Source organism: Macrosteles quadrilineatus, unplaced genomic scaffold (assembly GCF_028750875.1).
Source record: "Macrosteles quadrilineatus isolate MER2022 unplaced genomic scaffold, UCM_ALF_1.0 Scaffold_5__1_contigs__length_97177068, whole genome shotgun sequence".
Taxonomy (NCBI): Eukaryota; Metazoa; Arthropoda; class Insecta; order Hemiptera; family Cicadellidae; genus Macrosteles; species Macrosteles quadrilineatus.
In genome coordinates, this window is record NW_026542598.1 from 89154677 (window position 1) to 89180210 (window position 25534).

General features: G+C 38.3%; 2 protein-coding genes across 2 annotated transcripts in view; one reads left to right on the forward strand and one right to left on the reverse strand.

Annotated features, from left to right (window-relative positions):
• The first annotated feature begins 411 nt into the window (after window positions 1-411).
• Window positions 412-25534, forward strand: part of LOC128994122 (ankyrin repeat domain-containing protein 11) — a 38952-nt gene continuing 13829 nt past the window's right edge. Inside the window, exons 1-4 of the mRNA XM_054418407.1 lie at window positions 412-526; window positions 3896-4042; window positions 22723-22865; window positions 23968-24088. Of these exons, the coding sequence (XP_054274382.1) occupies window positions 421-526; window positions 3896-4042; window positions 22723-22865; window positions 23968-24088 (517 nt within the window). The 5' untranslated portion in view covers window positions 412-420. The remainder of the gene's footprint in view (window positions 527-3895; window positions 4043-22722; window positions 22866-23967; window positions 24089-25534) is intronic.
• Window positions 9035-11686, reverse strand: LOC128994116 (uncharacterized). Its single transcript, XM_054418400.1, has 3 exons — window positions 11339-11686; window positions 10388-10541; window positions 9035-9470 (listed from the first exon to the last, which is right to left on the reverse strand). The coding sequence occupies exons 1-3, from the start codon at window positions 11478-11480 to the stop codon at window positions 9107-9109; spliced, it is 660 nt and encodes a 219-aa protein (XP_054274375.1). The 5' UTR covers window positions 11481-11686; the 3' UTR covers window positions 9035-9106.

Genomic DNA, 25534 nt, shown 5'->3' on the forward strand with positions numbered 1-25534 from the left:
TCTGTACATTCACAGTCTAAATTCTTAGGCTATTGTAAATTGGTGAAATCCGTTGGCAATAAATAAATACTAAAGTCCCTATTGGACACTGTCATTGCTGAACATAACATTCTTGCCAATCTGTCTCTAGAATTGTTTTCAGAAACGTTTATTTAGGCTAGCCGAATTGATTCGATCTCTGAAGGACGGATAAGTTGTGATTATAACACACACATGTAACACACACACATACATGTACATGTAAGTGTACCATAAAAATACTCATTGTCGGCTACAAACGACTGTCCTGTTTAGTAGCCTGCAGCAATAACTGCGATTGAACGTGATTTACAGTGTGTTGGTCCATCCAACTAAAACTATTTGAAGAGTCCCTTTCTTGGGTGTCTTTTGTGATCAATAATGGTTTTGCAGGATGAGAAAATGCCATCGGGAGTGGAACGATCCAACGGGAGACTAATAAACATCGCTCCTGTCTCCGAGAGGCAGCAGCTTGCTTTGCTCAAGCAGATGACTTCTCCCAAGTCTGGTATGATTATGAAAACATAATTTTTGTCATAAAACCCTATTTTTGACTAAAAATTAACCAAAAAAATACCGTGTTTACATTTTTTGTGTGTATCATATTACAACAACTCAGATCATTTCGAGACCTGTTCAGCATTTTTTTTTTATTTTATAGGCCTAACCCCCAAATTCAGGAAAAATTAATAATTTTACTCCTTTTCCCATCTTTACTTAAATTTCCTGCAATTATTCGCCAAATGTACTGGTAATACGAAATAAAGGTTTAAGGACAACATTAAACCCCATTTTAACCCACTTATTTTCCCCTTTATCCTCATTTTTGTCAAATACCGTATTCACTGCATAGGCTATTTTATAACATGGGACTTGCCAATTTAAGTTGTCTCTATTAAGAAAAACTCGCACCTAACAAGCTAACATTTAGAGCGATTAATAGTATTGTTATCATACTGTTAATATGTTATTTTTTTAATGTACTAATTTACAATACCGGTAATTACTACAATAATAAATAAATATATTTTTTCCCTATTACCATGTAAATAAGTAAAATAACCAGTTAGGCTAATATATTAAGATCTATTTTGTTGCTTAGGGTGAAATGATATCAACACTTTTTTAAATAGTCGGCTTAGTTATTTTATAAATTGAAACAGATTAAAACCTGCATTTATCATGTTTAGTCCACTTGATAATTTTAATCTCTAAATCATTCATTTTGTTTGATAGCTAGTGAAATAGCAAATTAATTATTGATCAGTTTACATTGTATTGCAACTTTTAAATTACAACTTAGGTTTTTTTAGGCCATTGTATTAAAATTACTCAATAGGTGTATTCTACTTTTTTTGCTACAATGAAACCACAGTATTTTATAGTAGCCTTAACCAAAAATAAAATGCTGAATAAACGTAATAATCATTAAATAAAGATATAAGTTAGCACTTAAGTTAGACGAGCATTATTACCCAATCGTAAATATGCTGCATCAGAGAATGCTGAGCTAAGGCATTCCTTGTGTTGCTTATCTGGTGGATCTGTTTAGTAGGCCAGCTGATTAAGAAGTAAAGCATCATGAAACAAGGTATTTATTTGTATACACGTTAAACTAAAAGTTTACACTCATTTACCATCTGTTTTCTATATTTCAGAATCAATTGTTTCATAATCCTAGTTTCATATGCATTGAACTATTAGTGGGAAGTTTTGATATTCTATTATTTTGGATAAAAATGATGATATTTGCAGATATCATTTTAAAACACTATGTAGTATAATTTTTTATGGTTAAATTTAAAACCTGATCCTGACATATTTATGTATACGTACCTTGTTTCCTCTGAAATCTTGCTATATCAAAACTTTATTGGATAACAACATTTTCAATAAAACAACTATTAGGCTTACAAAAGGCCCACAATTCCTTGAATATTGATATTTACGTAATCAATATAATCATGCAATATTTTACTTATAAACTCATTAGCAAAATGACCATCAAAAAGTGATTTCAGATTATGTAATAAGCCTATAAAAGATTTTAGCTCGAAAAATAATTTAACGAAATAGGACTACTAGTTTAGGTACAGTAGAATAGTAAAACAATTTCAACAATTAGTAACAGACCATTTGTGGCAATAAAGTAGCAAGTTTAAATTACAGTAGAACCCCGGTTAACCGAAACAGTTCCATAAATTAATACAGGGCTAAAATATAAGTACAATAAGAAATATGAAAACAGAGAGGCCCTTTCCCATTGTAACATTTTTGTAGCTGAAATAAAACACTGTATTATACAGACATTGTTTTAAATTCATTTTTCCTACGCACTGTTGTCTATTTTTAGCATTTGATGGGTTAACTAAAAAATTGGTTATCCAAAACGGTTCTCCCCTTTATTTCGGTTAACTGGGATTCTACTGTTCTTTAAAAAAAAAATTATAGAAAAGATTTTTGAATTATTTTGCCATCCGTAATGTTTTGTAATCACCGCTTGAATCGTCTACTTCCTCCCACTATTATATCTATATGGTTTACAAAGGTTGTCCATGGATTGAGAGCCCATCAAGACTAATTGAGCTTGGTAAAATCTGACCAAGTTTTTCACTTCCTCAGAACTATTCTAGGTAATCCATACAACTTTTCAATACTTAGCTAGTTGTTGTAGTAGCTGTTGACTATGAAAGGGAAAATCGATACTCCTACTAAGATTGAGTTGTGTTATCCTTTTCATAAGCTACCTTGTAAAGACTAAGATTTGCATAGAGGTAGGAGCCAGGTACAATAAATCTAAAGGAACGAGCACCGCAACAAGCATAGGGAGACGGAGCAAATGTGCAAACTGCTGGAAGTGTTAACATGAATATATAAATTGTTACAGAGCATGGGTTGAAGATGAGTTCTCGTGGTCGTCACCGTAACGAGCGTGGTGAGACTCCTCTGCACATTGCTGCCATCAAGGGAGACAGGGAGCAGGTACGCCAACTGCTGGAACTGTTAACATAAATATGTAACCTGTTACAGAGCATGGGTTGAAGATGAGTTCTCGTGGTCTGTAACGAGCGTGGGGAGACTCCTCTGCACATTGCTGCCATCAAGGGAGACAGGGAGCAGGTACGCCAACTGCTGGAACTGTTAACATAAATATGTAACCTGTTACAGAGCATGGGTTGAAGATGAGTTCTCGTGGTTGTCACCGTAACGAGCGTGGGGAGACTCCTCTGCACATTGCTGCCATCAAGGGAGACAGGGAGCAGGTACGCCAACTGCTGGAACTGTTAACATAAATATGTAAACTGTTACAGAGCATGGGTTGAAGATGAGTTCTCGTGGTTGTCACCGTAACGAGCGTGGGGAAACTCCTCTGAACATAGCTGCCATCAAGGGAGACAGGGAGCAGGTACGCCAACTGCTGGAACTGTTAACATAAATATGTAAACTGTTACAGAGCATGGGTTGAAGATGAGTTCTCGTGGTCGTCACCGTAACGAGCGTGGGGAGACTCCTCTGCACATTGCTGCCATCAAGGGGGACAGGGAGCAGGTACGCCAACTGCTGGAACTGTTAACATAAATATGTAAACTGTTACAGAGCATGGGTTGAAGATGAGTTCTCGTGGTCGTCACCGTAACGAGCGTGGGGAGACTCCTCTGAACATAGCTGCCATCAAGGGAGACAGGGAGCAGGTGTGCCAACTGCTGGAACTAACTTGAATATATAAACTGTTACAGAGCATGGGTTGAAGATGAGTTCTCGTGGTCGTCACCGTAACGAGTGTGGGGAGACTCCTCTGCACATTGCTGCCATCAAGGGAGACAGGGAGCAGGTGTGCCAACTGCTGGAACTAACTTGAATATATAAACTGTTACAGAGCATGGGTTGAAGATGAGTTCTCGTGGTCGTCACCGTAACGAGCGTGGGGAGACTCCTCTGCACATTGCTGCCATCAAGGGAGACAGGGAGCAGGTACGCCAACTGCTGGAACGTGGCTCTGACCCCAACGTGCGCGACTTTGCTGGTGAGTTATCAATAACTTTTTTATATTTTAGAAAATTGAAAAAGGATTTTAATATCAGCCCTTTTTGTCAGAGGATCATTCAACTAGGTTCTATTTGAATAAATAATCGGCTACAGCTGGTCTAAGGATGTCTACTTAGACACTCTTCTTGTGTGACATTACTCTTGTGTGTTGTTGTTAGTACAAAAACGGTAATGGCTACCTACCACCAAGTGTTTATGTTAGGACCTCTCGGCTAGAGATTTAACTGGAGGTAGCACTAAATGAGAGAATTCCAAGACGTTGGCTCTAATTTGTAATAGGGGATGAAGTACATAACTTAGTATATTTGAACTGAGGAATTATGGGATTGTACATTCATAATGCCATGAGCCAATGAGCTGATTCCCTTGGTACCAACCTAACAAATTTACAGTGTCTCGATTTTATAGGTTGCTGTGTCAGTGCTGAACTCTATGCTTTTTGTGTGTAGTGGCTGAGTATTTTTGGTTCGGTATAGCAACATATGTTTCTCAATGCTTATAAAACGGTAGTGTTAACCAATATCTATTTGTATGAGTCCGGGAACCAGCCTAATTTAATTTGGGGAGAAGGGTTTTGTACTCAACATATGGATAAGCCTAGATAGGGATAGTTGCTCTTAAATAGTTCTGGTCACTAACCTTAAAATAATATCAATCCCCTAGAAATTTTAAAAACATTTCCCCCCTATTATTTGTTTGAACAGTTATTTAATGAAATAAATAAATCTGTATATAGTAGCCTAAATTTTTAAGAATTTTATGGTGAATTCCTTCTCTATTACCGTACAGGCCTACTTTTTCTATTTATCTGTTTTGTTTTCCATCCATAATTAACAACTCACAAGAACTTGACTGTGTGAAACATCGTAATTTGGTGAGCAACGACGTGTTTGTATTGAGAAGTCGGCATGAAAGCTGCATAAGAAAACCTAGGCCTGCAAACATGATTTTAAAATATTTACTATGTTAGCAATGACAATGGATACAAACAAAAAACTCCAAAATAAAAACAAAAATATCTCTATTGTGGAAAAAGGAAAGTTGTAAAGTGCCATGAATTCAAATTTTTAAGCCAAGGTAGCGTTAAAATGATGAAAATATAAGATTTATGAAGCGTATCTGAATCTTGATTTGAATGCAGTACAACTGGTAGAAGACTCACTTGGCAAGAGTGAATTTACATCATATAGCCTACACCAAGACTCAAATGCTATTGTTTTCTCTATGTTAAACACATTATGACAATGGATTTATGTTATAATTACTGTATTGGTATGCTCTCATTATACCTATCTCTTTCGCCTATACATATTACACCACAATATTTTTGTTGAATCATAAACAACTTAAAAGGCACAAGCTGTTGTTATGAACATTTTAAAAAGGATGCAATACAATATAAGAAATGTTTTATCATAACCAATGCAGATGTTTACAACCAATATTTTTTGTAATATTTTTATGCATGCATATTGTTGCCATTGAGGTTTTGTATGTGTTTATTTTTTAATATAAGGCCGTCCTAGTTCCCACTTGCAGCTGTTTAGCTGTCAATGTTGTTTGACTCTTTTAGGCACTACGTTTCGTTGTTGAATTTGCCGTAAGAAAAATATCTGCAAATTACTCTTGTGAGTTCAGTTGGTGACAAAAACGGTAGTTGTATCTGTCAACGGTAGCCATCAAACTCGGTAGCTGCTCAGTGAAGCAAGATACAGAGGATAGGCTTATGGGACAAACGTGCGCTTTTCGCTCTGGTATACTTTAAAACTTGTATTGAGCCAGGAATAACCTAAACGGCGACCACATAGCATTTGTGCACAGCAGTTGTAGCGCATAGCGTGAGTAGTACATGATGGAGAGGGGAGAACGGAGAGCGGACAGAAATGACAAATAGAATTTGCTATAGACACCAGCGACTGGTGCCTGACATCACTTTAGTTACAATTGAATGTGTCCTCTGTATCTCACTTCTCTGTCGTGTGGTAGCTATTTAAACCCCATCCATTTTGGCAGCTGGGAAAACCCACCATAAGTTTATTAGTGGTCTGGGTCAGGCCAAATGTGTTATGCACTTATGTTGCTAAAGTGACGTTTTGCTATAGTTTGTGGAATTTAACCTAAGTTATCTAATTGTAAACTTTGACAAACAGTTTTTTTGGTTTTTTTTATATAGACTCAATTTGGAAATGAAAATGTGAAATTGCTTTTTAAGCTTCGCTTTCACATGCAAACTACTGGATTAATAACTAAAACTATAAACATGGATAACCTATGTACTTAGGAGTAACTTACAACCATCAGTGTATTTGTATGTACACGATATTACTGCACAAGAGGTTAAATTACCTTTTTGCCTATGGACTCCTTGGTTGTCTGAATAGCGACTGGTTTCCACACTCTTGGTGTTGATACTAGGAGGTCTTTCTAAAATCTTCAAACCCATAAGCAAAACACGAATGTAGACAAACATTTTTATGAAAAAACTCTGCATAGCCATGCAACTAATGATCTGGGCTTCAGGCTCTGAGTGTCATTGGCTTCATGGTAATTCCATCTCTTGTATCAGTAGGCCTATGCAGCAGACAACACCTCTAAAAATAAAATAATTTACTGTTGTTAGTGTATTAGTTTGATCATGCTTCTTCTCAGGCAATAACTAAAACAATTTTTTTGACACTCATTAAAGTATATAAACGCGAGTGACCCCTCGATCAAAATCTTGTCACACTTTTTTAACCTCTAAAAAAGTCCCAACCATCGATTTTCTTGAATTACCCACAATGATCAAAAGTCTACAGTTTGAACCCGTCAGTACGGTGTCCCTCGAGGATAGGGTAATTAGTTTTTTGCTGCCGTGGTCATAGCAGTTGAACATGTTGTTGTGTTTCAGGGAGGCGTATCGTTGGTTGCCATCGCCCGAACATGGTGACGTTTGTCATTATTTGTTTTGTTCTCTGTTGTACAGCTTTAACTATTTCCCTCCGACTTTTGTAATGTCATGTGCCGCTTTGGGTGTTTCTCGTTTATTTGTTATTAACTATGCTATTTATTATTCTTCTCTTCACCTCAGGTAATATTGTCGCTAACTGTTTAATGTTTGGTGGTGGATTTGTCGTTAATTGTTAACTCGCTTTGGGTGTTGTTCGTTTAACGCTGATGCTCTGTTGTATATATTTCACTGTTTTGATGTTTTATATTGATTATTTTTTATTACTGTGTTGTGAACCAAAGATAATCACTAAAAATTGGATAAGGAGAAAATTGATATTCAGCCATACATTGGCCAGGAACTTACTTAATATGTTAAATAAATAACAATATTTTGACTACAAGCCTTTGATGATATGTTTCACAGCCATAGTGATTACTTTACAGACTGTTTTTGTATCTTATAAAGGCCCGGATTTATGGTTAAGTTTGCAAAAAAACTTTGGCATATTTACAAGGTGCTCTTAAACTAGGTCTATGTAATTGATTCAGTAACTTACTTTGTGAAAAAGATGACAGAAAATGCCTGGAGAAGACCTATCTACTGTGTACTCTAGCTGGCTGGGAGATTCAATAAAGTAAAATTTTTCTGTTTGGGACTGAACGACTGCCTTTGCAAAGCCACTGGCTAGTATTTTGGTTGTCTGGTAGTGCCCGGTTATAAATGTCTGATTCTGATAGTATAGTAGCACTGAGTCTAATTGGAAATAGTCTATGTTGTGTATAAATATTGAAGCTATCAATTTCTGTTTGCTACCAGGGTCTCTTGCATGGTCATAATTAACTCCAACGCAGCCCATGTGGGACTTAAGTAAAGATTATCATGGGTTCCCGAGAAATCCAGACTACCAGGTTTGCAGAAACAGTGTTTTGCAGGAATTTACTGTATAACTCTGTAAAAACCGGTTAAAGTCATGTTCTATATGGGCTGCCTTCTTGGAGGTAAATTTGTATTTTACAGTACAACCCCGCTAATCTGTCACCTACGGGACCAGGGCCATGGTCAGAAGAATGTAAAGGACGAATTATCCGGGGATGATTTTTTCCTTGACTTTGGGATTTGCCTAGGATATAGCCGTGATCACAGAAGGCGATGATAATGTTCCTGTCACTGCGAGAGACATTTAAAATTCGACACAGTAGCAGGAGATGATTTTGTATCCGTTACCACAGGACACCCGTTTAAGGGGTTTGACACAATGGCAGATAACAATGATAATGGTTTTTGTGATCACGGCAGATAATGATGATAATGTTCTTGTGGTGTTAAATATTTTTCTGCAATAATAGCGGATGACGATGATAATGTTCAGTGACCGTGGTAGACGGTCGGAGACAATGGTGTTATTTCTGTGACCCCAGGAGTTCTACTAGATTTGGTCGCGGGGGATGATGATAAAGTTTCTGTGATTACGGGAGACAATGATATTTCCATGACCGGAATGGATAAACAAGGTGCAGGAGCGATGAAAATGTTCACACAACCATGGGAATGATCCTAATGGCACGGTCTCATTATGCAAGGAGTCAGACCAGCTGAGGTCGGATTAGCGGGGTTCTAGTTGCTGAGTTGTGCAGTAAACCGCTAGATCTGATCAATAATCAGTCTAAGGCATTGTCTATGTGGCCAAAAGACAGTACCTTAGATTGAGGGTTTGGATCCTATTTTGATCAGCTCTGGTATGTAACTCATGAGGGAGTTTACCTGTCTCTGGAAGATCTTCAACTAAAATTAAAATGTGGAGGTCTCAAGTGGAAGTTGACAGGATGGGGGAGTAGTCATCCATCGTGTTCAAAAGGTTTAAAGCTAGAGGTATAGGTACCTATGTAGAAAACTAAAACTGACATGTCTCTCAGGCTAAGAAAAAGGAAAGATAACTTTTGGTATTGAAGAACCAAACTCCTCTACTCTATTGGCTTAATTTAGACAACTTTGATTCGTTGGACAAAGGGTTTCAGAATTGACGGAATTAGATGCAAAGTGAATTTTAATTTTTGATTACGTAAGCGCCTTAGTCAATTAATCTTTGTACAGTTTTGGTTAACTCAATGTTCACGTCTGATCTATCTGGAAGCCTCCCAAATGGTCGACTGATCCGAATGTCTCTACTTTCACTGAGATGCCCTCTAAGGTGTCATCCTCAACGGGTTGATTTAAGTGGCGAAGTTTCTCCAGCAGCAGTTGCTGTACTTCAATCCTAAAGTTGAGGTTTTCTTCGTTTGGCAACAGCCTCATCTTTGGAACTAGACTCAGCATGAACAGTTTGTCATCGTTCTCTTCCTCCTCTGCTGGTACGTTTATGCACAGTTTCTTCTGCTTGGGTTGCTCTGGTAGGTCGTCGTGGTGTCGTTTTGTCGAGTCGTATGTTTCTAGAACTCCTAACACTGTTTCATCTGCGATTGGGAGTCCTCCCGATCTGTAAGCAAGAAATCAGCAAAAGTTCTTTGATAAAAGAGAACATTTTCTGTGAATGCAAAATTATCTGGTATTGAACCCCTTTAAGCAGACTACCTTATTAACTTTTTCAAACGTTCCTGCTTTTTGTATATTTTGATATATTCTTCTAAAGTATTTCTGAATAAAAGTACAAATGCGGTCATTAAAAAAACAGAATAGGCTGAATTATTGGTTAAAGCACACACAGTACCTCTGCCCCTTAAAAACAAGGGCATGTGTAATTTAGCTGGCTAGTCTCAGAGAATCAACTTTAAGTTCTGCGTATTTCGTCCTTGTCTCTGATGTTATCTGCAGTGAATTTGTCTCCTGCCTAGCTAAAGAATGTGTATACTAATAAAGTGGATTTACATTGTAACAGAGTAACGAGAGTAGTGGGTTGAATTTTTAATTGCTACTTCTTTTCCTCTGGCTCCTAATGCTAGCCAAATTTCTTCTCCTGAGCCGATATGAAGTGGAATTAGGGAAAGAATACTGAAAAGTCTTGTCTGCTAATTGCCTACTTTTCATTCAGAACCTTACTTCCTAAAGAAACCCACAGGTCTTTGCATCAATCAATCAAACTGCCCGCCACTTCATAAATAATCAGTCAGAACATTAGGCAGGAACAGGTTCTTAATCACTGATAAAATAATAGTAGCAACAGTTAACATGCAGCAACTTGCACAGTGGGATAAAAACTGGTTTGGCTCTTATTTGGGTGGATACTACTCCTAGAAATATAAGTCGGGATAGGTCTAAATACTAAACAAAATAAATAACATAAGTCTACTTTAGGTCAAAAATTCAAAACTACTGAGTTAAATTCTCAACCAGAGGGAATATTTCTTGTTCTTAGGCAAAAAGAAACGCTTACAGTGATTTTTATGTGAGACTTACCCTCTAGTTTTGAGGAAAGGAAGTAAGAACATGAGTGGCTTGAAGAGTGGCCATTGCGGCGGCCATATCGACCCATCCTCAGAGGGTCTCATTCGACGAATCTCTCGGACAAAGTTGCTGCGAAGAGTTGCCCATTTTGTTTTGCAGTGAATGTCTGAAAAATTATGAAAATATTAACAAGACCCACAGTAAAAAAAGTTTTGCAGGACAAAACTTATTAAAAGATTTACTTGAGTTTTCTCTTTGGGCAAGATCGACAAATGGACCCTGATAGCAAATAATAAGGAAAAGTCTATTGGCATATTTAGAGATACTGTATTATGTTGTGTGACTTATGCTGGATTATCTTGATTTGGTTAATGTCCCAATTCTAAGCCGAACATAATTAAAAATCAATTTTGTTCTGCTATTTTTTTTACTTATTAAAAAAAAGTATTGGTAAACGCCAGCATAGGCCTATCTGTTTGATGGTTTGAAACTGGACCCAGCTTTAATTGAGCTTTCGATACCTGGGGCCCATTTCATAATAAACTACAAGTTACAACTTGTAACTTGTAATTTCCATAAGATTTGCATTGGGCGATCAGCTGATTTACTAATAATATTAGTTTGTACTTTATTATGAAATGGGCCCCTGGTCGCTAACAAAAAGCATCTCCCCCATTCTTTCACTCATCCTGAGAGAAAAATCAGTAGTTTGTGATTCAAAAGACTGAAACTACAGCTGGACACATACCTCTACACTCTGCTTGCATTCAGCAAAAAATAAGCACTTTTTATGTATTTATAATGAATCGAATGAATCATTCTTATGAACTAATTACAATTAAAGTGATATCCAAGTTAAATTATGCAGCATTATGTGTTTCCCCTTTTGTATGGGGTTTTCGTCTTCCAAAGTTAACAAGTAGAACACAATCGACTACAACGAACATTTTCATATATGTTTACCTTTGGTGTCGAGCTCCGCGGCTATCTGCGACCACAGCCTGGTCGTGACGTCACGGTTGCAGTGTGCCGGATGCGAGTGGTCGTACAGCGCCGGTTGTTGTTTGACTAGCGCGATCAGCTGTTCGTAGTTGACTTGCGACATGATAGGCGGCGCCACCTTGCACCTTGTGGTTAACCGTGGTCACGACAGGTAGCGCGCGCGTTGCTTTTACCGATTTTCCACCACTGCGATAGCGGTAGCGGCCACTGAACCCGGTGTTTTATCACATAACTATGTTACACATGTAAATTATTAAACGAAACACCACTCGGGAGATTTTTACCGTATAAATCGTGGATGTAGACTTAACCTATGTCCTATACGGTTCGCGCTCTGCCGCCGACAGTAACTGACTGACTGCCGGATTGATCGAATGAATGTGCGGTTGAGTTGGGCTTGCCGCGCAGACGCGAGCTACGACCATCAATCATTCGATAGCTAAGTGATATCGGTTGATTGATTATTGGTCGGATTAGGAGTTTGAACAAAATATAATATTTAAAAAATGGGTTGTATAAGGAGGTCTGTTGCGATGTTAATTTCTTAAAAGCCCATCGTATATATATCGTATGAAATGATAATTGTGTTGCTAATGGCAGGTTTATTATTATTAGGTATAGGTTGGGGGTTTTAACCATTGATACATCAGCTTATGCAACAGTACTGTTGCTATGTTGATTTTATACATGTTTTTCTAATGATGAATAATTCAAAACAATAATTACTTTTACGCCACACTACATTATTTTGACGAACTTCCCACGCAAGGATTTAGTCCAGAAAACAGCTGTTTGCCGCCAGCTTATTCAAATGGGGTTTCATTGCGTACTACTGTACTGCAATGAGTTTTACCGGACACCAATCAGCTGATTATACTGTATTTAGGTGGCAATGAGTGGTTATAAACAAAAACGTAACCCCTAAGAGAGGTTATGACTAGTGATTTTTAGTCCTTTAGTTGGTGGAAATATATAAGGATTTGTACGGATTTAGTAGTATGGCGTAAACTATCGTACGTAACTCGTCCGAAATGTGTGTACCGGACTCGTATGGTAATCCCGTACTTGACTGCGTCTCGCACGGGAACGACCACACTCGTCCGGTAAACACTTATTTTCAGGACTAGTAACGTAATATACTATTTTCTAGGAGAATAAAAGATCAACAATAAAACTTTCCATTACAATACCAGCCGATAGGGGATTCTGTCGCTTGAATATTGTAGCTCAACTTCATACCAGCTGATATTACCAATCAGTCGATAGTTACTTATCCTAATGATAAACGCTAACGCGCTAACGCTAACGCTTATCCTAATGATTGGACGATTCTCTTCATAGAATGGTTTACCAACGATGTATCAGGTGACACGACAAGCATGTTATTGAAAAAAAAATATATATATATAACAGATGACACAACGATTTTGTTGCTATGATCAAGTTAATGTCAAAAGCCGGAACGTATAAGATTTTAAATAAGAAATGAACAGTAATAATCGACATATTGATAAAAAAATGTATTAAAGAAATCGTTTGCTCAGTTAAAAGCCTAAAATGTTTGAACTTATCTTCCCGATGGATACTAAAACCTATTCCTTTGTAATGTCTACATTAAGCTCAATAAACTTTATCACATAGTAATTAAGTTAATTTACTGTCTGTCAAAGCAGTAATTTTGTAGCCGATATTCTTTATTTGTACCTTAGGGCCTTTAGATTTTCTGAATTTCATAACTGAATTACCCGTACAAAACTGACACTACGATATATAAAACGGCTGTTTATGGCATTGGATGGCGGAGAGCGTAATTTAATTATTGACCAAGAAACTGAAAGAATAAATGATTATGTAGGTTTTGGAGGGATTTTTTTATTAGATGAATCAGAAATAAAGCTCATTCGCAGCTAGGAGTTAGTTAAATAGAGTTAGTTAAATATTGAGTACGATTTTCAAAGCCATGTTTGGTAGCTTGAACAATTATTTCACTGAATAACTAAATGTTCTAAATTATTCGAATAAAGAATACAGTTCTTCCAGGCTATAAAGTCATCCACTTTATTTAGATGTCACAACGTTTCTCGATCCTACCTTGATGTTTCTTGATGCCACCTTCCCCTATACCATTCCAATGGTTGTGTTGAGTGGTTGTGGTTGACATTTAAAGTACAAACTTTGTAATCAATGTAATTAGCAACATAATGGCTAAATTAAAACGCAACACGTGTTCGCTAAGTTCCGTTCTACAGCGGACACGTTATATTTCCCGACGTAATCAATATACCCCGACCCCCACGCAGGCTCTTCTTTCACTATAGTCTACATAGCGTTCAGCCAGTTTGCCCGAATGCTTGTCTGCATATGTTTTGTTATTAATATTAGATTTCAACATAATAAAAAAATATTCTCAGCTAACATCGTCGATGAAGTCGGTCAAACCTTAGACTCTATGGTCAAACCTAGAGGAGTATTTTAGGCCAATTTAATCGCTGTCTGAACCTGATAAATTGATAGTTCGAAACTGAACCCAGCTGTTCCTGATCATTGGGATTTGAATAAATGGCCCTGAATAATGAAACAGCTGATCTTAGAAGTCAGTTAAAGCTACACAAGGCATCTCACTTCGTTCTGGTTCTACACTCATTTCTCACTCAAATTATTTCGGTTAAAATACGTATCGACAACGTCCCCATCTAAATTGGTGGTAATACTAATAATTGCATTAACGTGGATGTTTTAAACAAAATAAGCGTGTGGTTAAAAATAATTCTACTGAACCCGAACCCAGCATGTAATAATTCGAATTATTTCACTCCAATGTATACTGTTAGATATTGTTCAATGAAATTGCGACCATACATAGTAGGTATTTTAAGCCAAGTATGAATGAAGATGAGTGTAGGATGAGTGGCGCGATCTTGTAGTCTTGTTAGTCACTAAGGCCGACATTCCTTAGACACAGCTGTTAATTAATAGCCCATACAGCTAATGGCAACTGAGGGACCTACAGTTTATAGTGGAATCCGAACCACATTTTCCCTTGGTATATACGAATTGGTCTAATTATCAGGATAGCACTGCGAATAGTCATAGTACTCACTCGTGCGGACGTTAATCCACAATAGCGAGTATCGCATCCACAGTGCATGCCTATAAATATCCACAATTCGTGACCTCCTAGTAGCTGGATTACAGGACGACGCCACCCGTACCAGTCGTATCTTTTTCGGACGGGTTTTTCCATGGTTTTATTTCAGTAGTAAAAAGACCTTTTTGCAATTCCTATCGGATTTCTATACTGCAGTGCAAAACAATACATTAATCTTGTTTTCATTTTGTCCTTTTCCTCCGGATTACTTCGCCATTGATCTGCAAGTGGTTTAAGTTGTCATTACTGCCCAATTAGTCCACGAGACATATATAGACAAATTTATGTAATGACTAAATTATTTACGTAATCCCTCCACAGCTCAATAAAATATGTCAATTCCTGAATTGAGTTGAGATAGGATTACGTAAGTAATTTAGTCTTATTATGTCCAACAGCTCAGGGGGATACCCGGATACACACGTGGATTTTAAATTTATGTAATTAGTAATTTTCTAGTTATGGCTTTCATCCATCGCAAACTCGTACTACATACTAAAGTATAACTAAATACTTTGACCGTGAAACGTGATCAACATTCTATCAACATCATGCTACAGTATTTCAATCGTGCTTTTGTCCTTACAGTAAGTTATATTATAACATAGATTATATGGTTATAATTTTATAAAATCTGACTTGATTCAGACTTCCTTCTTAACATTGATGAGAACCTTGATAGCAGATGTGGATAAGTAGGACAGGATGAGAAGATTACTGTACTTTGAATTTGACTGCTCGTGTACAGTACTAGTACTTCAATTGCAACTCGTAGTTTTTTTTTGAATTTTTCAATTACAGTACTGAGGGATCAGCCTGAGGTGTAATTTATGAATAGTTATGAATTTATGACATGTTCCCCACTAACAAAAAACATAAGTCCCTAAAAAGCTCAAAATGTAAAACAACTTAAATTTAAACAAACTAAGAATAAAGTTACTTATTTGTCAACGTGGATATGCCTGTACACCATAAATTTGTCTAAAAGTCTCTCTGTTTGCGGTTTTAGGGTTCCATTTCCCAGTTGTCGAAGCCAATATTGACAGTTGACACGAACATCTTTGGTTTGGCTTTTGGTTTAAAAAAAGTCTCAATTATAGATAACGTTGTCCCTGGTTTTAATATAGAGTGCATTATAGAGTTAACTGGCTAAGAGGTAAACCAACTGCGTGTATTGAATACTTTTTTTTCTAGGACACTAGGCTTGAGCCTGGGATTGTTTTTCACATTGAATACTTTGATACGCATTGAATTGTTCGTTGAATACTGGCATTGACTATTGGTTTAGTGCGATCAACTATATTAAAGTAAACAAAGATCAGCTGTGTATGCTTCCAGTGCTAGTCTTATTGAGAACATTTTAAAGTTCCTAAAATTTTGGGAATTCCACTATTTTTCCCATCGTCACGGGATAGAGACCTTAATTGTGAGTCCTCTCCCGTCGTTCTCGACATCCCACTCGCCCACAAGTTTGACGCAAAGAATCGCCTTACGTAATTAATATTTAGATAAAGTACTTGAGCATTAATGACGAATTTCAACTTGCTCCTTATTAGCCGATTCGCAAGAATAAACCGGATGAATTCTAAGTCGGTATTCAATTGGAAACTCTTTGTGTAATTTGTATTAACATCTTGAGTTATAACCCAATCTTTAAACACTATTTGATGATTAATAGAAACTCGTCAATCAGCAAGAATAAACCGAATTAATTCTATACCTTCCGCAAAGATTCTTGGCGGCTGAGGGATGAGGACGGTTATAAGTGTGTATTCAATAGGAAACTCACTGTAATTTTAGTAACATTTTGAGTTGTAACCCGTTAAAAACTACAATCATATGATTCATAAATTCAGAAAAACAAATTCAAGACATTGAACTGTGAAAATACCTCTACCAGCTGTACAAACTGTACATATTGTATTGTTGCATTATGTTTTCGCTCTGTCATGCTCATGCACGTTTGTTTCCCTACTCTCTGTTTGTATTTATTTGTACTGATTCTTCCTCGTATAATCATACACTGGCCTCTGTCATTAACTGTTCACTGTTCAAATATCGATGGGTGAAAAACCTAACTACCACCATTGGTATCTCAGAAGTATTAGATTTAGAGAAAGCATTAGTTGGCGAGCTTAATCTATTTTCTTACGACAGTAAAAAATATTAGAATTCCACTTTTTCAAAAATGGCTGCCATTTTACAATACCGTGATGGTTTTAAAATTTCTTATGGAACACCATGCGTTTTATGATCTTTTAGAATGTATTATGCAATTTTTAGTATTATTTATTTACATTTCCTCTCCAAACGTACTCGTCTAGAGGATGCAGAATGTGCAGCAAGCCACTTTTACCAAGATTAACACGCCGTAGCTCCTAAACGAGTGGCTGTGGAGATTAAATGTCATTAATAAAAACGTTTTCAATTTGCGTTCACCTTCTTAAACAAACTTTAAGTAGGTACATGGTGTGTACCATCAAGTTTTTAAAGTTAGTCGTCATATTGGAAAATTGTGACCATTTTGGATAAAGTTGAAATAATTTTGTTTAATGTCGTAAGAACAAATTTCAATTTCTCCGTAACGCAATCTCTGCTGAGCGGTCGAATTAAACCGGGACCGGCGAGACCGGCGGCGCGCTGAGCGCTGCTCGGTCGAAACCGACCTCCGCCATCATTGAAACTGAAGCAGGCAGTGAGAGCCCAGCGCTTGGCGAGTACACGAGGGGTTTTGTCAGCGTTTAGTGTTGTTTCCGCCGTGTCTCGAGTTCGCGTGTGTTTTCGTATCCGACGTTCGTAACACTTTTCGTGGTGTTGCTAACTTAAAGATTTTCTGAGTGAATTCTAGTGTAAGTGCCAGTCTGAGTCTTGGCATTCGCCGCAATCACACTTTTCGCGTTGTTTTGGAATTCGCACTACCGGTACCTCCTGTTTTTTTTGTTGGTATCACACGTCCTGTTGTGTCGTCCATTCCTGTTCCAACTACGTTATAATGACATCCACGTCAAGAAATAGTGACGTAGATACATCAGATGACAGTTTCCAAGATTCTGCTACGGGAGATAGTGATGAAACCAGTGCTGAAGAGTGTAGTGCAGATGAGTGCGAGGAGGAAAACGCCCAGTTTGGGTCCCCTGTGTGGGCTACATGCACTCAAGGTATGCGGCAGATTCGTTTTACAAAAGAAAATGTGTTAAAAGTACAGAAACCTGGTAATAATAAACCTATTGACTGGTTTTTATTGTTGTTGGATGACATCGTTCTTAAGAAAATTGTGAAGGAAACGAACAGGTATACTGAGCAGGAGTATTTTAGATCTCGCAGAAAATTTGTATCTAATAACTGGCCCAAAAAACTTACCGTGGAAGAACTGAAGGTTTTCATTGGAATTCTTTTTCACATGGGAACAGTACGTGTCAATCGCCTAAATGACTATTGGAAAACCAGCAGATTTTTCAATTTTTGTGTTGTAAGAGAACAGATGAGTCGAGATCGGTTTCTGACAATACTAAGATACATCTATTTTGCCAACAACGACAACCGAAACAACGACCGCCTTTACGAGGTGAGAACGTTGCTGGATCACTTCAACTACAAAATGGATCTCTTGTATTACCCCAGCAGAGAGCTGTGTCTCGACGAAGGCAAGGTCCTATGGAACGGAAGGCTTGTGCACGAACATTGCATCAAATGCAAGAGCAACAGTAAAAGGATCTATGCCCTTTGTGAACCAAATGGTCTTGTGGTTAGATTCACCATCACCACAGGGTCGGAAGGCGAGCTGTCGGGTAGTAGACACACATCTAAAGTAGTGCTTCACCTAATGAAAGGGAAACTGAACAATGGCCATTCACTGTTCCTGGACAACTATTACAGTAGTTTCCCTTTAGCGTATGAACTTCTCGCTAGGAATACCTACTGCACTGGTGAACTGCGACCTGATATAAAACACCTCCCAGAAGAAGTGAAATCAACGAAGCTGAAAAGGGGAGAATCTATTGCCAGATATGCTGACGGGGTGCTGGTGGCAAAATGGAAAGACAGCAGAGTCGTGTCGTACCTTTCAACCGAGTTCGAAAACTCGATGGCAGTATCCAAGAACATTCTAGTGCAACAAGAGAAGCCCTTACCAGTTTTAAAATATAGTGCTATGATGGAAGGTGTGGATAGGAACGACCAACTAATGGCCTACTACCCGATGGAGCACAACAAGTCCCTCGTGTGGTATAAGAAAGTGTTTGTTCACTTTCTTCAGCTAACCATGATGAATGCCTACAAGCTCCACAGTTTCGCCAACGGGAACTCGAACTCGAGTATGAGTTTCTATGATTTCCGCCTACAAGTCATTGATAAGCTTCTTCCTGAGCCCGTAAAAGCAGTTCCAGTTCGCCCTCCACGAAATTCAATCCACGTGCTATCAAAAACCAGGAAGAGGGATTCCACGGGGCGGTTAACTAGAGTGCGGTGTAGAGTGTGTCTCCAAGAAGGAAGGAAAGACTCGAAAACTGTGTACTTTTGTGCACAGTGCCCCGGCGAGCCGCCTTTGTGCGCGATTGGGTGCTACGAAAAGTACCACGCGCCACAGTAAAGACTTAAGTAACAAAGGGGTTGTTGGGAGGGTATGTAAATATTGTAAATTTAACAACATTCTGTGATTACAAGTGAGCTTATAATAGTAGTGGTTTTACAAAATAACGACATTGGGACTTTACCAACGCGGGACGGCCGAGATCGACCGCGCAGGACCGAGCGTGGGTGCTGTGCGGCCGAATGCGACCGCCCAATTCATTACGTCATCAGAGGTTATCAACAGCGTGGGAAAGGTTAGAACAAATCAGCAACACTTATTTACTCAAATGGTAAGTAAAAATAAAAATAAAAGTAGGACCACCAAAAGTTATATCAATTTCTTTTCCCGCAGCGAACATGTTTTAATGTTTTTAGCGAATTTCCCTATAGGGAAGTAGATATTACCATAGGAGGCACGGTAAGACCTAGACCCGGGACCGATTTACTTTTTTATTTTGATGTCCCCACAGGCCAAAAACACCATTCGTACAAATTTATATATATACGTCCGTGAACGCGATAATTTGAGTAATTATTGTTCGATTTTCATTGAATTTGGTTAAAGGTGTAAGGCGGAATAAACTTGAATGAGTTCGCTTCGCGAACCAGCATAATCGGCCCATGGGAACGGGGGGTTACATGGGGCAAAAAATTGGTTTTTCTCATTTTTGACCCTCAAAACACAAAATTTCCCAATTTCTCTCTAGACCTAAGCTATTAGTGGTTAAAAAAATACACTTATATTATAACTACATATAATATAACACTAATATTAGTGTCCTTGAACTGTAGCAGCAAACCTATATAGGTACTCATTAAACTAACTTTTTTTAAGTAGATTTAATTAATAATTCAGACGGAAATTCGCTTATCGGCAGGTTTGCTGCGGCGGGGGTATTTTCTAATACTAGCAGTTTCTGAGATACTGTACCAATGGTTGTTCACTTTGTATACTTAGGACTTGGATCTAAAAAATGTTAGTCTCTTATTTGTAAACAAGTTTAACTTTAACCTGTGTGCATAAAAAAGTCTCTCCTAACTACCTATAAAAGGCAAATACAGTACAGTACCATCAAAGTAAATAATGACAAATGCCATTGACTGATAGATTATCTCACTAGAATCTCACTATATACGACCTAGAATTGTCAAATTTGGTTTAGGGAGTATCAGTAGGTGAAGATGTGCAACAAGGCGGGGGTTTTCGAAAGGGGGTTTAGGGAGGGAGAAAGCTATTTTCGTTGAAATTCGACCACGTAAGTCTTTCTTTAATATTTTGGTCTGTACAAGCGGAACCCATGCTTGGATCTTCCATCTGACGGAAAATCGTTAGTGCGGAGTTAAATTATCTACAACAATCTAATGTTCTTTTCTATCTCAAAGGTTTTTCTTTTCAAATCAGTTTGAAGTCAAAACTGTGAAAATTGGCCTAAATTTCATGTATGCGCTTAAAAACAAGGGAGTTACCCATCCGATCACGATTACCAAACCTTCTGTTTCATAAAAACAATATATTTTACATAATAATGCAAGATTGTTTCGCTATGCAATATTGTTTATTTACGGACCGCGGGTATTGTGCAGTTTGGCCGATTGTTGCAGGAATGTTGAGTCACCCATTCAAGTTCAAGGCTGCAGCCGCAGTGTTGCCAGATCGCGGCTTGTAAGCGACGTTGCCACATCGTCAACTGCGATGCACCATCGCTTCCCGAGTCCCGACCAAAGCCCCCGTGTCTGTGATTGAAAATTAACTGAATTGTTTTGTTCAAAACTATATAATTATATAGTATGAGGGATATTAAATCGGATAACAGTTGATAACAGTTTTACTGCGAATTCTGTGGTTATGAAGATACAATTAGAAAATTACAAACATAGTATTTTGTTAGATTCCGATAAAAACTCTCATGTCAACCCATCTGTACAGGCTAACTGTATCAAATTGGATGTTTCGAAATGCCGAAGTTTGCGATCACAACCTTAAATCTATAAATAAGTGTTCCGCTTAAAGTTGTTAATTTAATACTAGGCTACTGTATTGTCTTGCGAAATCAGTACAGTATGTAGTTTTTGTGATATAATCTTCTGCATGGTATTGTTTCCCTACGCTCTACGTATCACAGAATAAAGGGTTTAAACTCTGTGGCTCCAAGTTATGAATCTTTTGTAACACCGGAGATATTTTACTATTAGTACGATTAGTCGATGCAGTACACTGCGTCAGATATTAGAAGTTGGTTTAATTTTGACATTGACATTTAATGATGTTATCTATAAATCGAAGATACGAGAGCGAAGAATCAGACCGATAGCAATGTCGTATGTCGTATCACTGACACTGGTGTTAGTTTTTTGTAGTATTTATACTTTTTTATATTCAAAATTAATATTACGTGTGAAATACAGCATTTTGAGTACAAAGGATATGGTAGTAGTTCATTGAGATAACATTTTTACTCCGTACACGGGTTATACATTTGTAAACGTGTAATGGTGACGTTTTTAGAGCTCAGTACTTATGAGTGCTCGTAGGGTTGGAAGTGGTTCTAGGGTCCATTGTGTTAAATTTCTGCGCAACTTCAAAATACAAGTATGGGGATGTCTGCTTCCGAACTCCAGTACGTTTTCTGTGCTCCAACATACAGTGCTTTGAAATATCCCCGCCATAGCATGCCTGCAAACTATAATTTCCATTGGTCCTATTGGATTTTTACTGAAATCTTTCGATCTTGAAATCTTAAAATTAGTGAATTCTACTTGTCATCACATTTATTCCCAATTTAACAACGTTTTACAGGTACCTAGGTTTTAATGAAATATGTTCAATAGAATAGTATAAAATAAACATGTTTGCCAAATTTGATAAAAATGCAACCTACGACCATTTTTTCATGTTCTCCATCAGAATAACATCGTGTGGTAATTTCGAATGTACATTTTGTTGAATTTTCCTACAATTACACCCGCTTGTGGGTTGTGGGTTTAATTAAGATTGGTGATTTTGCATTTCAAAGCTAGGCTTAAATATTTGAATAAATATAGTTTGGAGGTACTCTATGCCAATGAATACAGTCTGCTTTCATTGAATATGCCCAAGCATGCCGATCCTGTTCAGCACACGACCGTAGCTCGCATTTTCTTGGAAACATTGATTTTCAGAGAAATAGGTTTCGGAGTAATACTGTACACGGTCGTACAAATTGTTCAGAACATTACCCCTTAATCCTCGCATTCGGAGATATGCCTGACTCTTCTCGAGAACATAACCCCTTATCAACACATTATTTTTATCCTCGCATTCAGAGATATGCCTGACCCTTCTCCAGAACATTACCCCTTATCCCCGCATTCTTTTATCAAACAGTGCCTTTCGGAGATATGCTTGACCCTTATCCCCGCATTCTTTTATCAAACAGTGCCTTTCGGAGATGTGCTGACCCTTCTTCAGAACATAACCCCTTATCCCCTTATCCATTTTTTTGCGATAGCCTCTCATTCATTTTGCAGCAATACATTTCGAAGTTAGTCCTGGTCTTGTACGTTCTTCAGATGCCTGACATCGCAAGGTTGGGTATAACTGGGGTCCTAATTGAGGTAATTGTAAGACACGTGGTTGTATGTGTGGCAGGTTGGACGCCTTTACACGAGGCATGTAACCACGGGTGGCTGGAGGTGGCGCGACTGTTGCTGCAGGCGGGGGCCGACGTCAACGCTCGAGGGCTGGACGACGACACACCACTGCACGACGCCGCCGTCAACGGCCACAGCAAGGTTGGTCAATCTGAATATTTTATTGGTTTTCTGCTCCACCTTCACATCTAAGACGCCCGGCTCTAGTCCGGAACCGTTTTACACATCTTCAGGCTAGACCTACGGTATTATAACATGGGTAAACTCCATTGGTGATTGATTGGCGGGATTTGAACCTCGCTTCCCAGAATCTGTCATTGTTGGAAGTTAAGAGATGGAATGAGGGCCCGGGGAGGCTGGTTACAGGGGCAGTTTCCAAATTTTTAGGGATTTTTAATCTCCGAGATACTGTAATAGGGTAATTTTTAGGCTTCCGGGTATAATTCCGGGTACTAAGTCAATCCCGGAGGCTACACCTGAGATCTGCTAAATTTCATCAGAATTAACAGCGATCACGATTAAACTAATTTTAATTTGTTTTGATTTTTAACAAATTTACGTTATCGCAAGAAATGGGTTATTAACTCTGGTGGTTGATTGAAACGGGCACTAATTCAAATTAAATGTAATAGTATAACATTTTTGGGGACAACACCCTGCACACAACAGGACACAACAGAATTGGATTGCGATGAAGACTTTATACTGTATTAGAACTGTATGTTGGTACTTGAAAGATAATTGTTTGTACACGAGAGAAATCTCATTTGTACTATAAGGCCTGTAGTTAATTGGAAATAACTTGACAGCAGGCAGAAACGAGGCGCGTCGTTCTGGACTCAACGAAAGCGAAAATAATAACTAGCGAAACGTAAACGTAGTCTTGTCGTAACATTATAACCACCTGAATCAAATGTGATTCCCAACTTATCTTGTGGCAATTTGTCTCGAGAGAAGTCGTGTGTGTAGACTATAATGGGTTGTAAGCCTCCAATGCAAGGTCGCGGCTAGTGTGGCAACGTTGCACCGGCCGGCCTGTTGCCATGGCAATAACAGTTGTTTCAGCAGGCCGGGATTGCGGCGTTGCCACTTTTGTCACGCCGCGGCCTTGAATTAGAGGAGTATGTGATGATAATGTTTCACTAATAGAGGTTTTTGGATCGTTTTGTCAGTATCCAGGTAATTTAATCCTCTATCAGTTAATTTAGAGGTCGAGAGGTGATTCCATCATGTGATGTTTCAGCTGGTAGTACTGCTGGTGGACTTTGGCGCCGACATCCACCAGAAGAACAAGCGAGGCAAGACGCCGCAGGACGTGGCCGGGGTGGACCTGACGAGGTTCCTCAGCAGCTGGAATGCTTCTGGTAAGCAGGGCCGGTTAAACCCATACGCGAACTACGCGGCCGCATATGGCGCCACGAAAAAGTGGCGCCGTGTCGCCAACGGAACAATTTTTTTTACGTGAACAACGTAATTTTGTTTATTTTCGCTCAGAGTTCAAGTATACCACAATAAAGCATTAATTCTGTTTGTACCAACAGCACTTGATAAATGTGTATATTTGTAAAGCACTATACAACTCAAGGACTCAATGCCATTTGCAGTTTCGATTTCGTAGTGAGCTGACGCTCGGCAGCGTACAGCGCGGCGCCTGTGGGTTTCATTTCACGACTCGCTCATGCTCGAGATGAGATAAGCAAGCGCGCAGCGCCAATTGTCACAACAAGAAACTTCCCCCTCCCTTCTGACTCTTATCCTAGAGCAGAGCACTACGTTGTATTGCACTCTTTTAGTGTATTAGCGTATTAGCGTGTATCGGTATCGTAATGGCGTTGTTTTGATGATTCATGATTGTTGATAAGTGAATGATTACGAGTGTTTTAAGTTTAATTTATATAACAATGGCAGAAAAAAAAACGTCTGGCACTTATTATAAAAAGGGTAAGGCAAATTTGTAAGAAAGGGTAAGGCAAATTTGTAAGAGGAAGATAAAAAGAAGCCAAATCAATGAGTAGATTTTTTTGTTTAAATCATCTGGTGGCGAGTCCAGTCAGCCCAAAGAAGTCACGATAGAAGACGGCAATGATGTAATGTTTACCGTTTGTGATCAGCTGCTTGTTTTAATCTTTTCATGGAAAACAAAAATATAACCTTAATTACGTCATTGCCGTCTTCTATCGTGACGTCATGATTGACGAGCATTACGGTCTGTTTTTTAGTGTGGCCTTGGTTTTGCTAAAGTTTATATGACGAGTAAAAGTGTAAAAATGTTAAATTTATGCGAATAATAAACAGTCTTTTATTGCAAGTATTCTTCTAACCTAAACTTATAAAAAAAGTTCTTCCCAAAATTATTGGGAAAAAATTTACAAATACGGTTATGTTATGTTATTGGTTTGGGGGAGGGGGGTGGTGGGGGGAATCCTAAGTGGCGCTGATTCGGGTGTTCGCTTAACTCTGAAAAATTCCTAGAACCGGCCCTGCTGGTAAGTTACAACCATTGACTATGTATACAACCATTGACTATATATACCTAGTCAATGGTTACAACGCAACATCGCAACAGTACAAACTCCTCTTGGAAATCCCTGCGAACAAAGTGAATAGAGAGGTTTAGTAACTGGTACTTTCTGAGAGTTCTGAATCATATACCCATTTTGACTACCGTACCTATTTTCAATGTGTGTGAGCTGAGCTCTTTCCTACAGCGTTCTTCCGATTCTATTTGTTAGTACAATTGGTACAATACAAACTGTTGTGTGTGTGTGTGTGTGTGTGTGTGTGTGTGTGTGTGTGTGTGTGATTCCTTG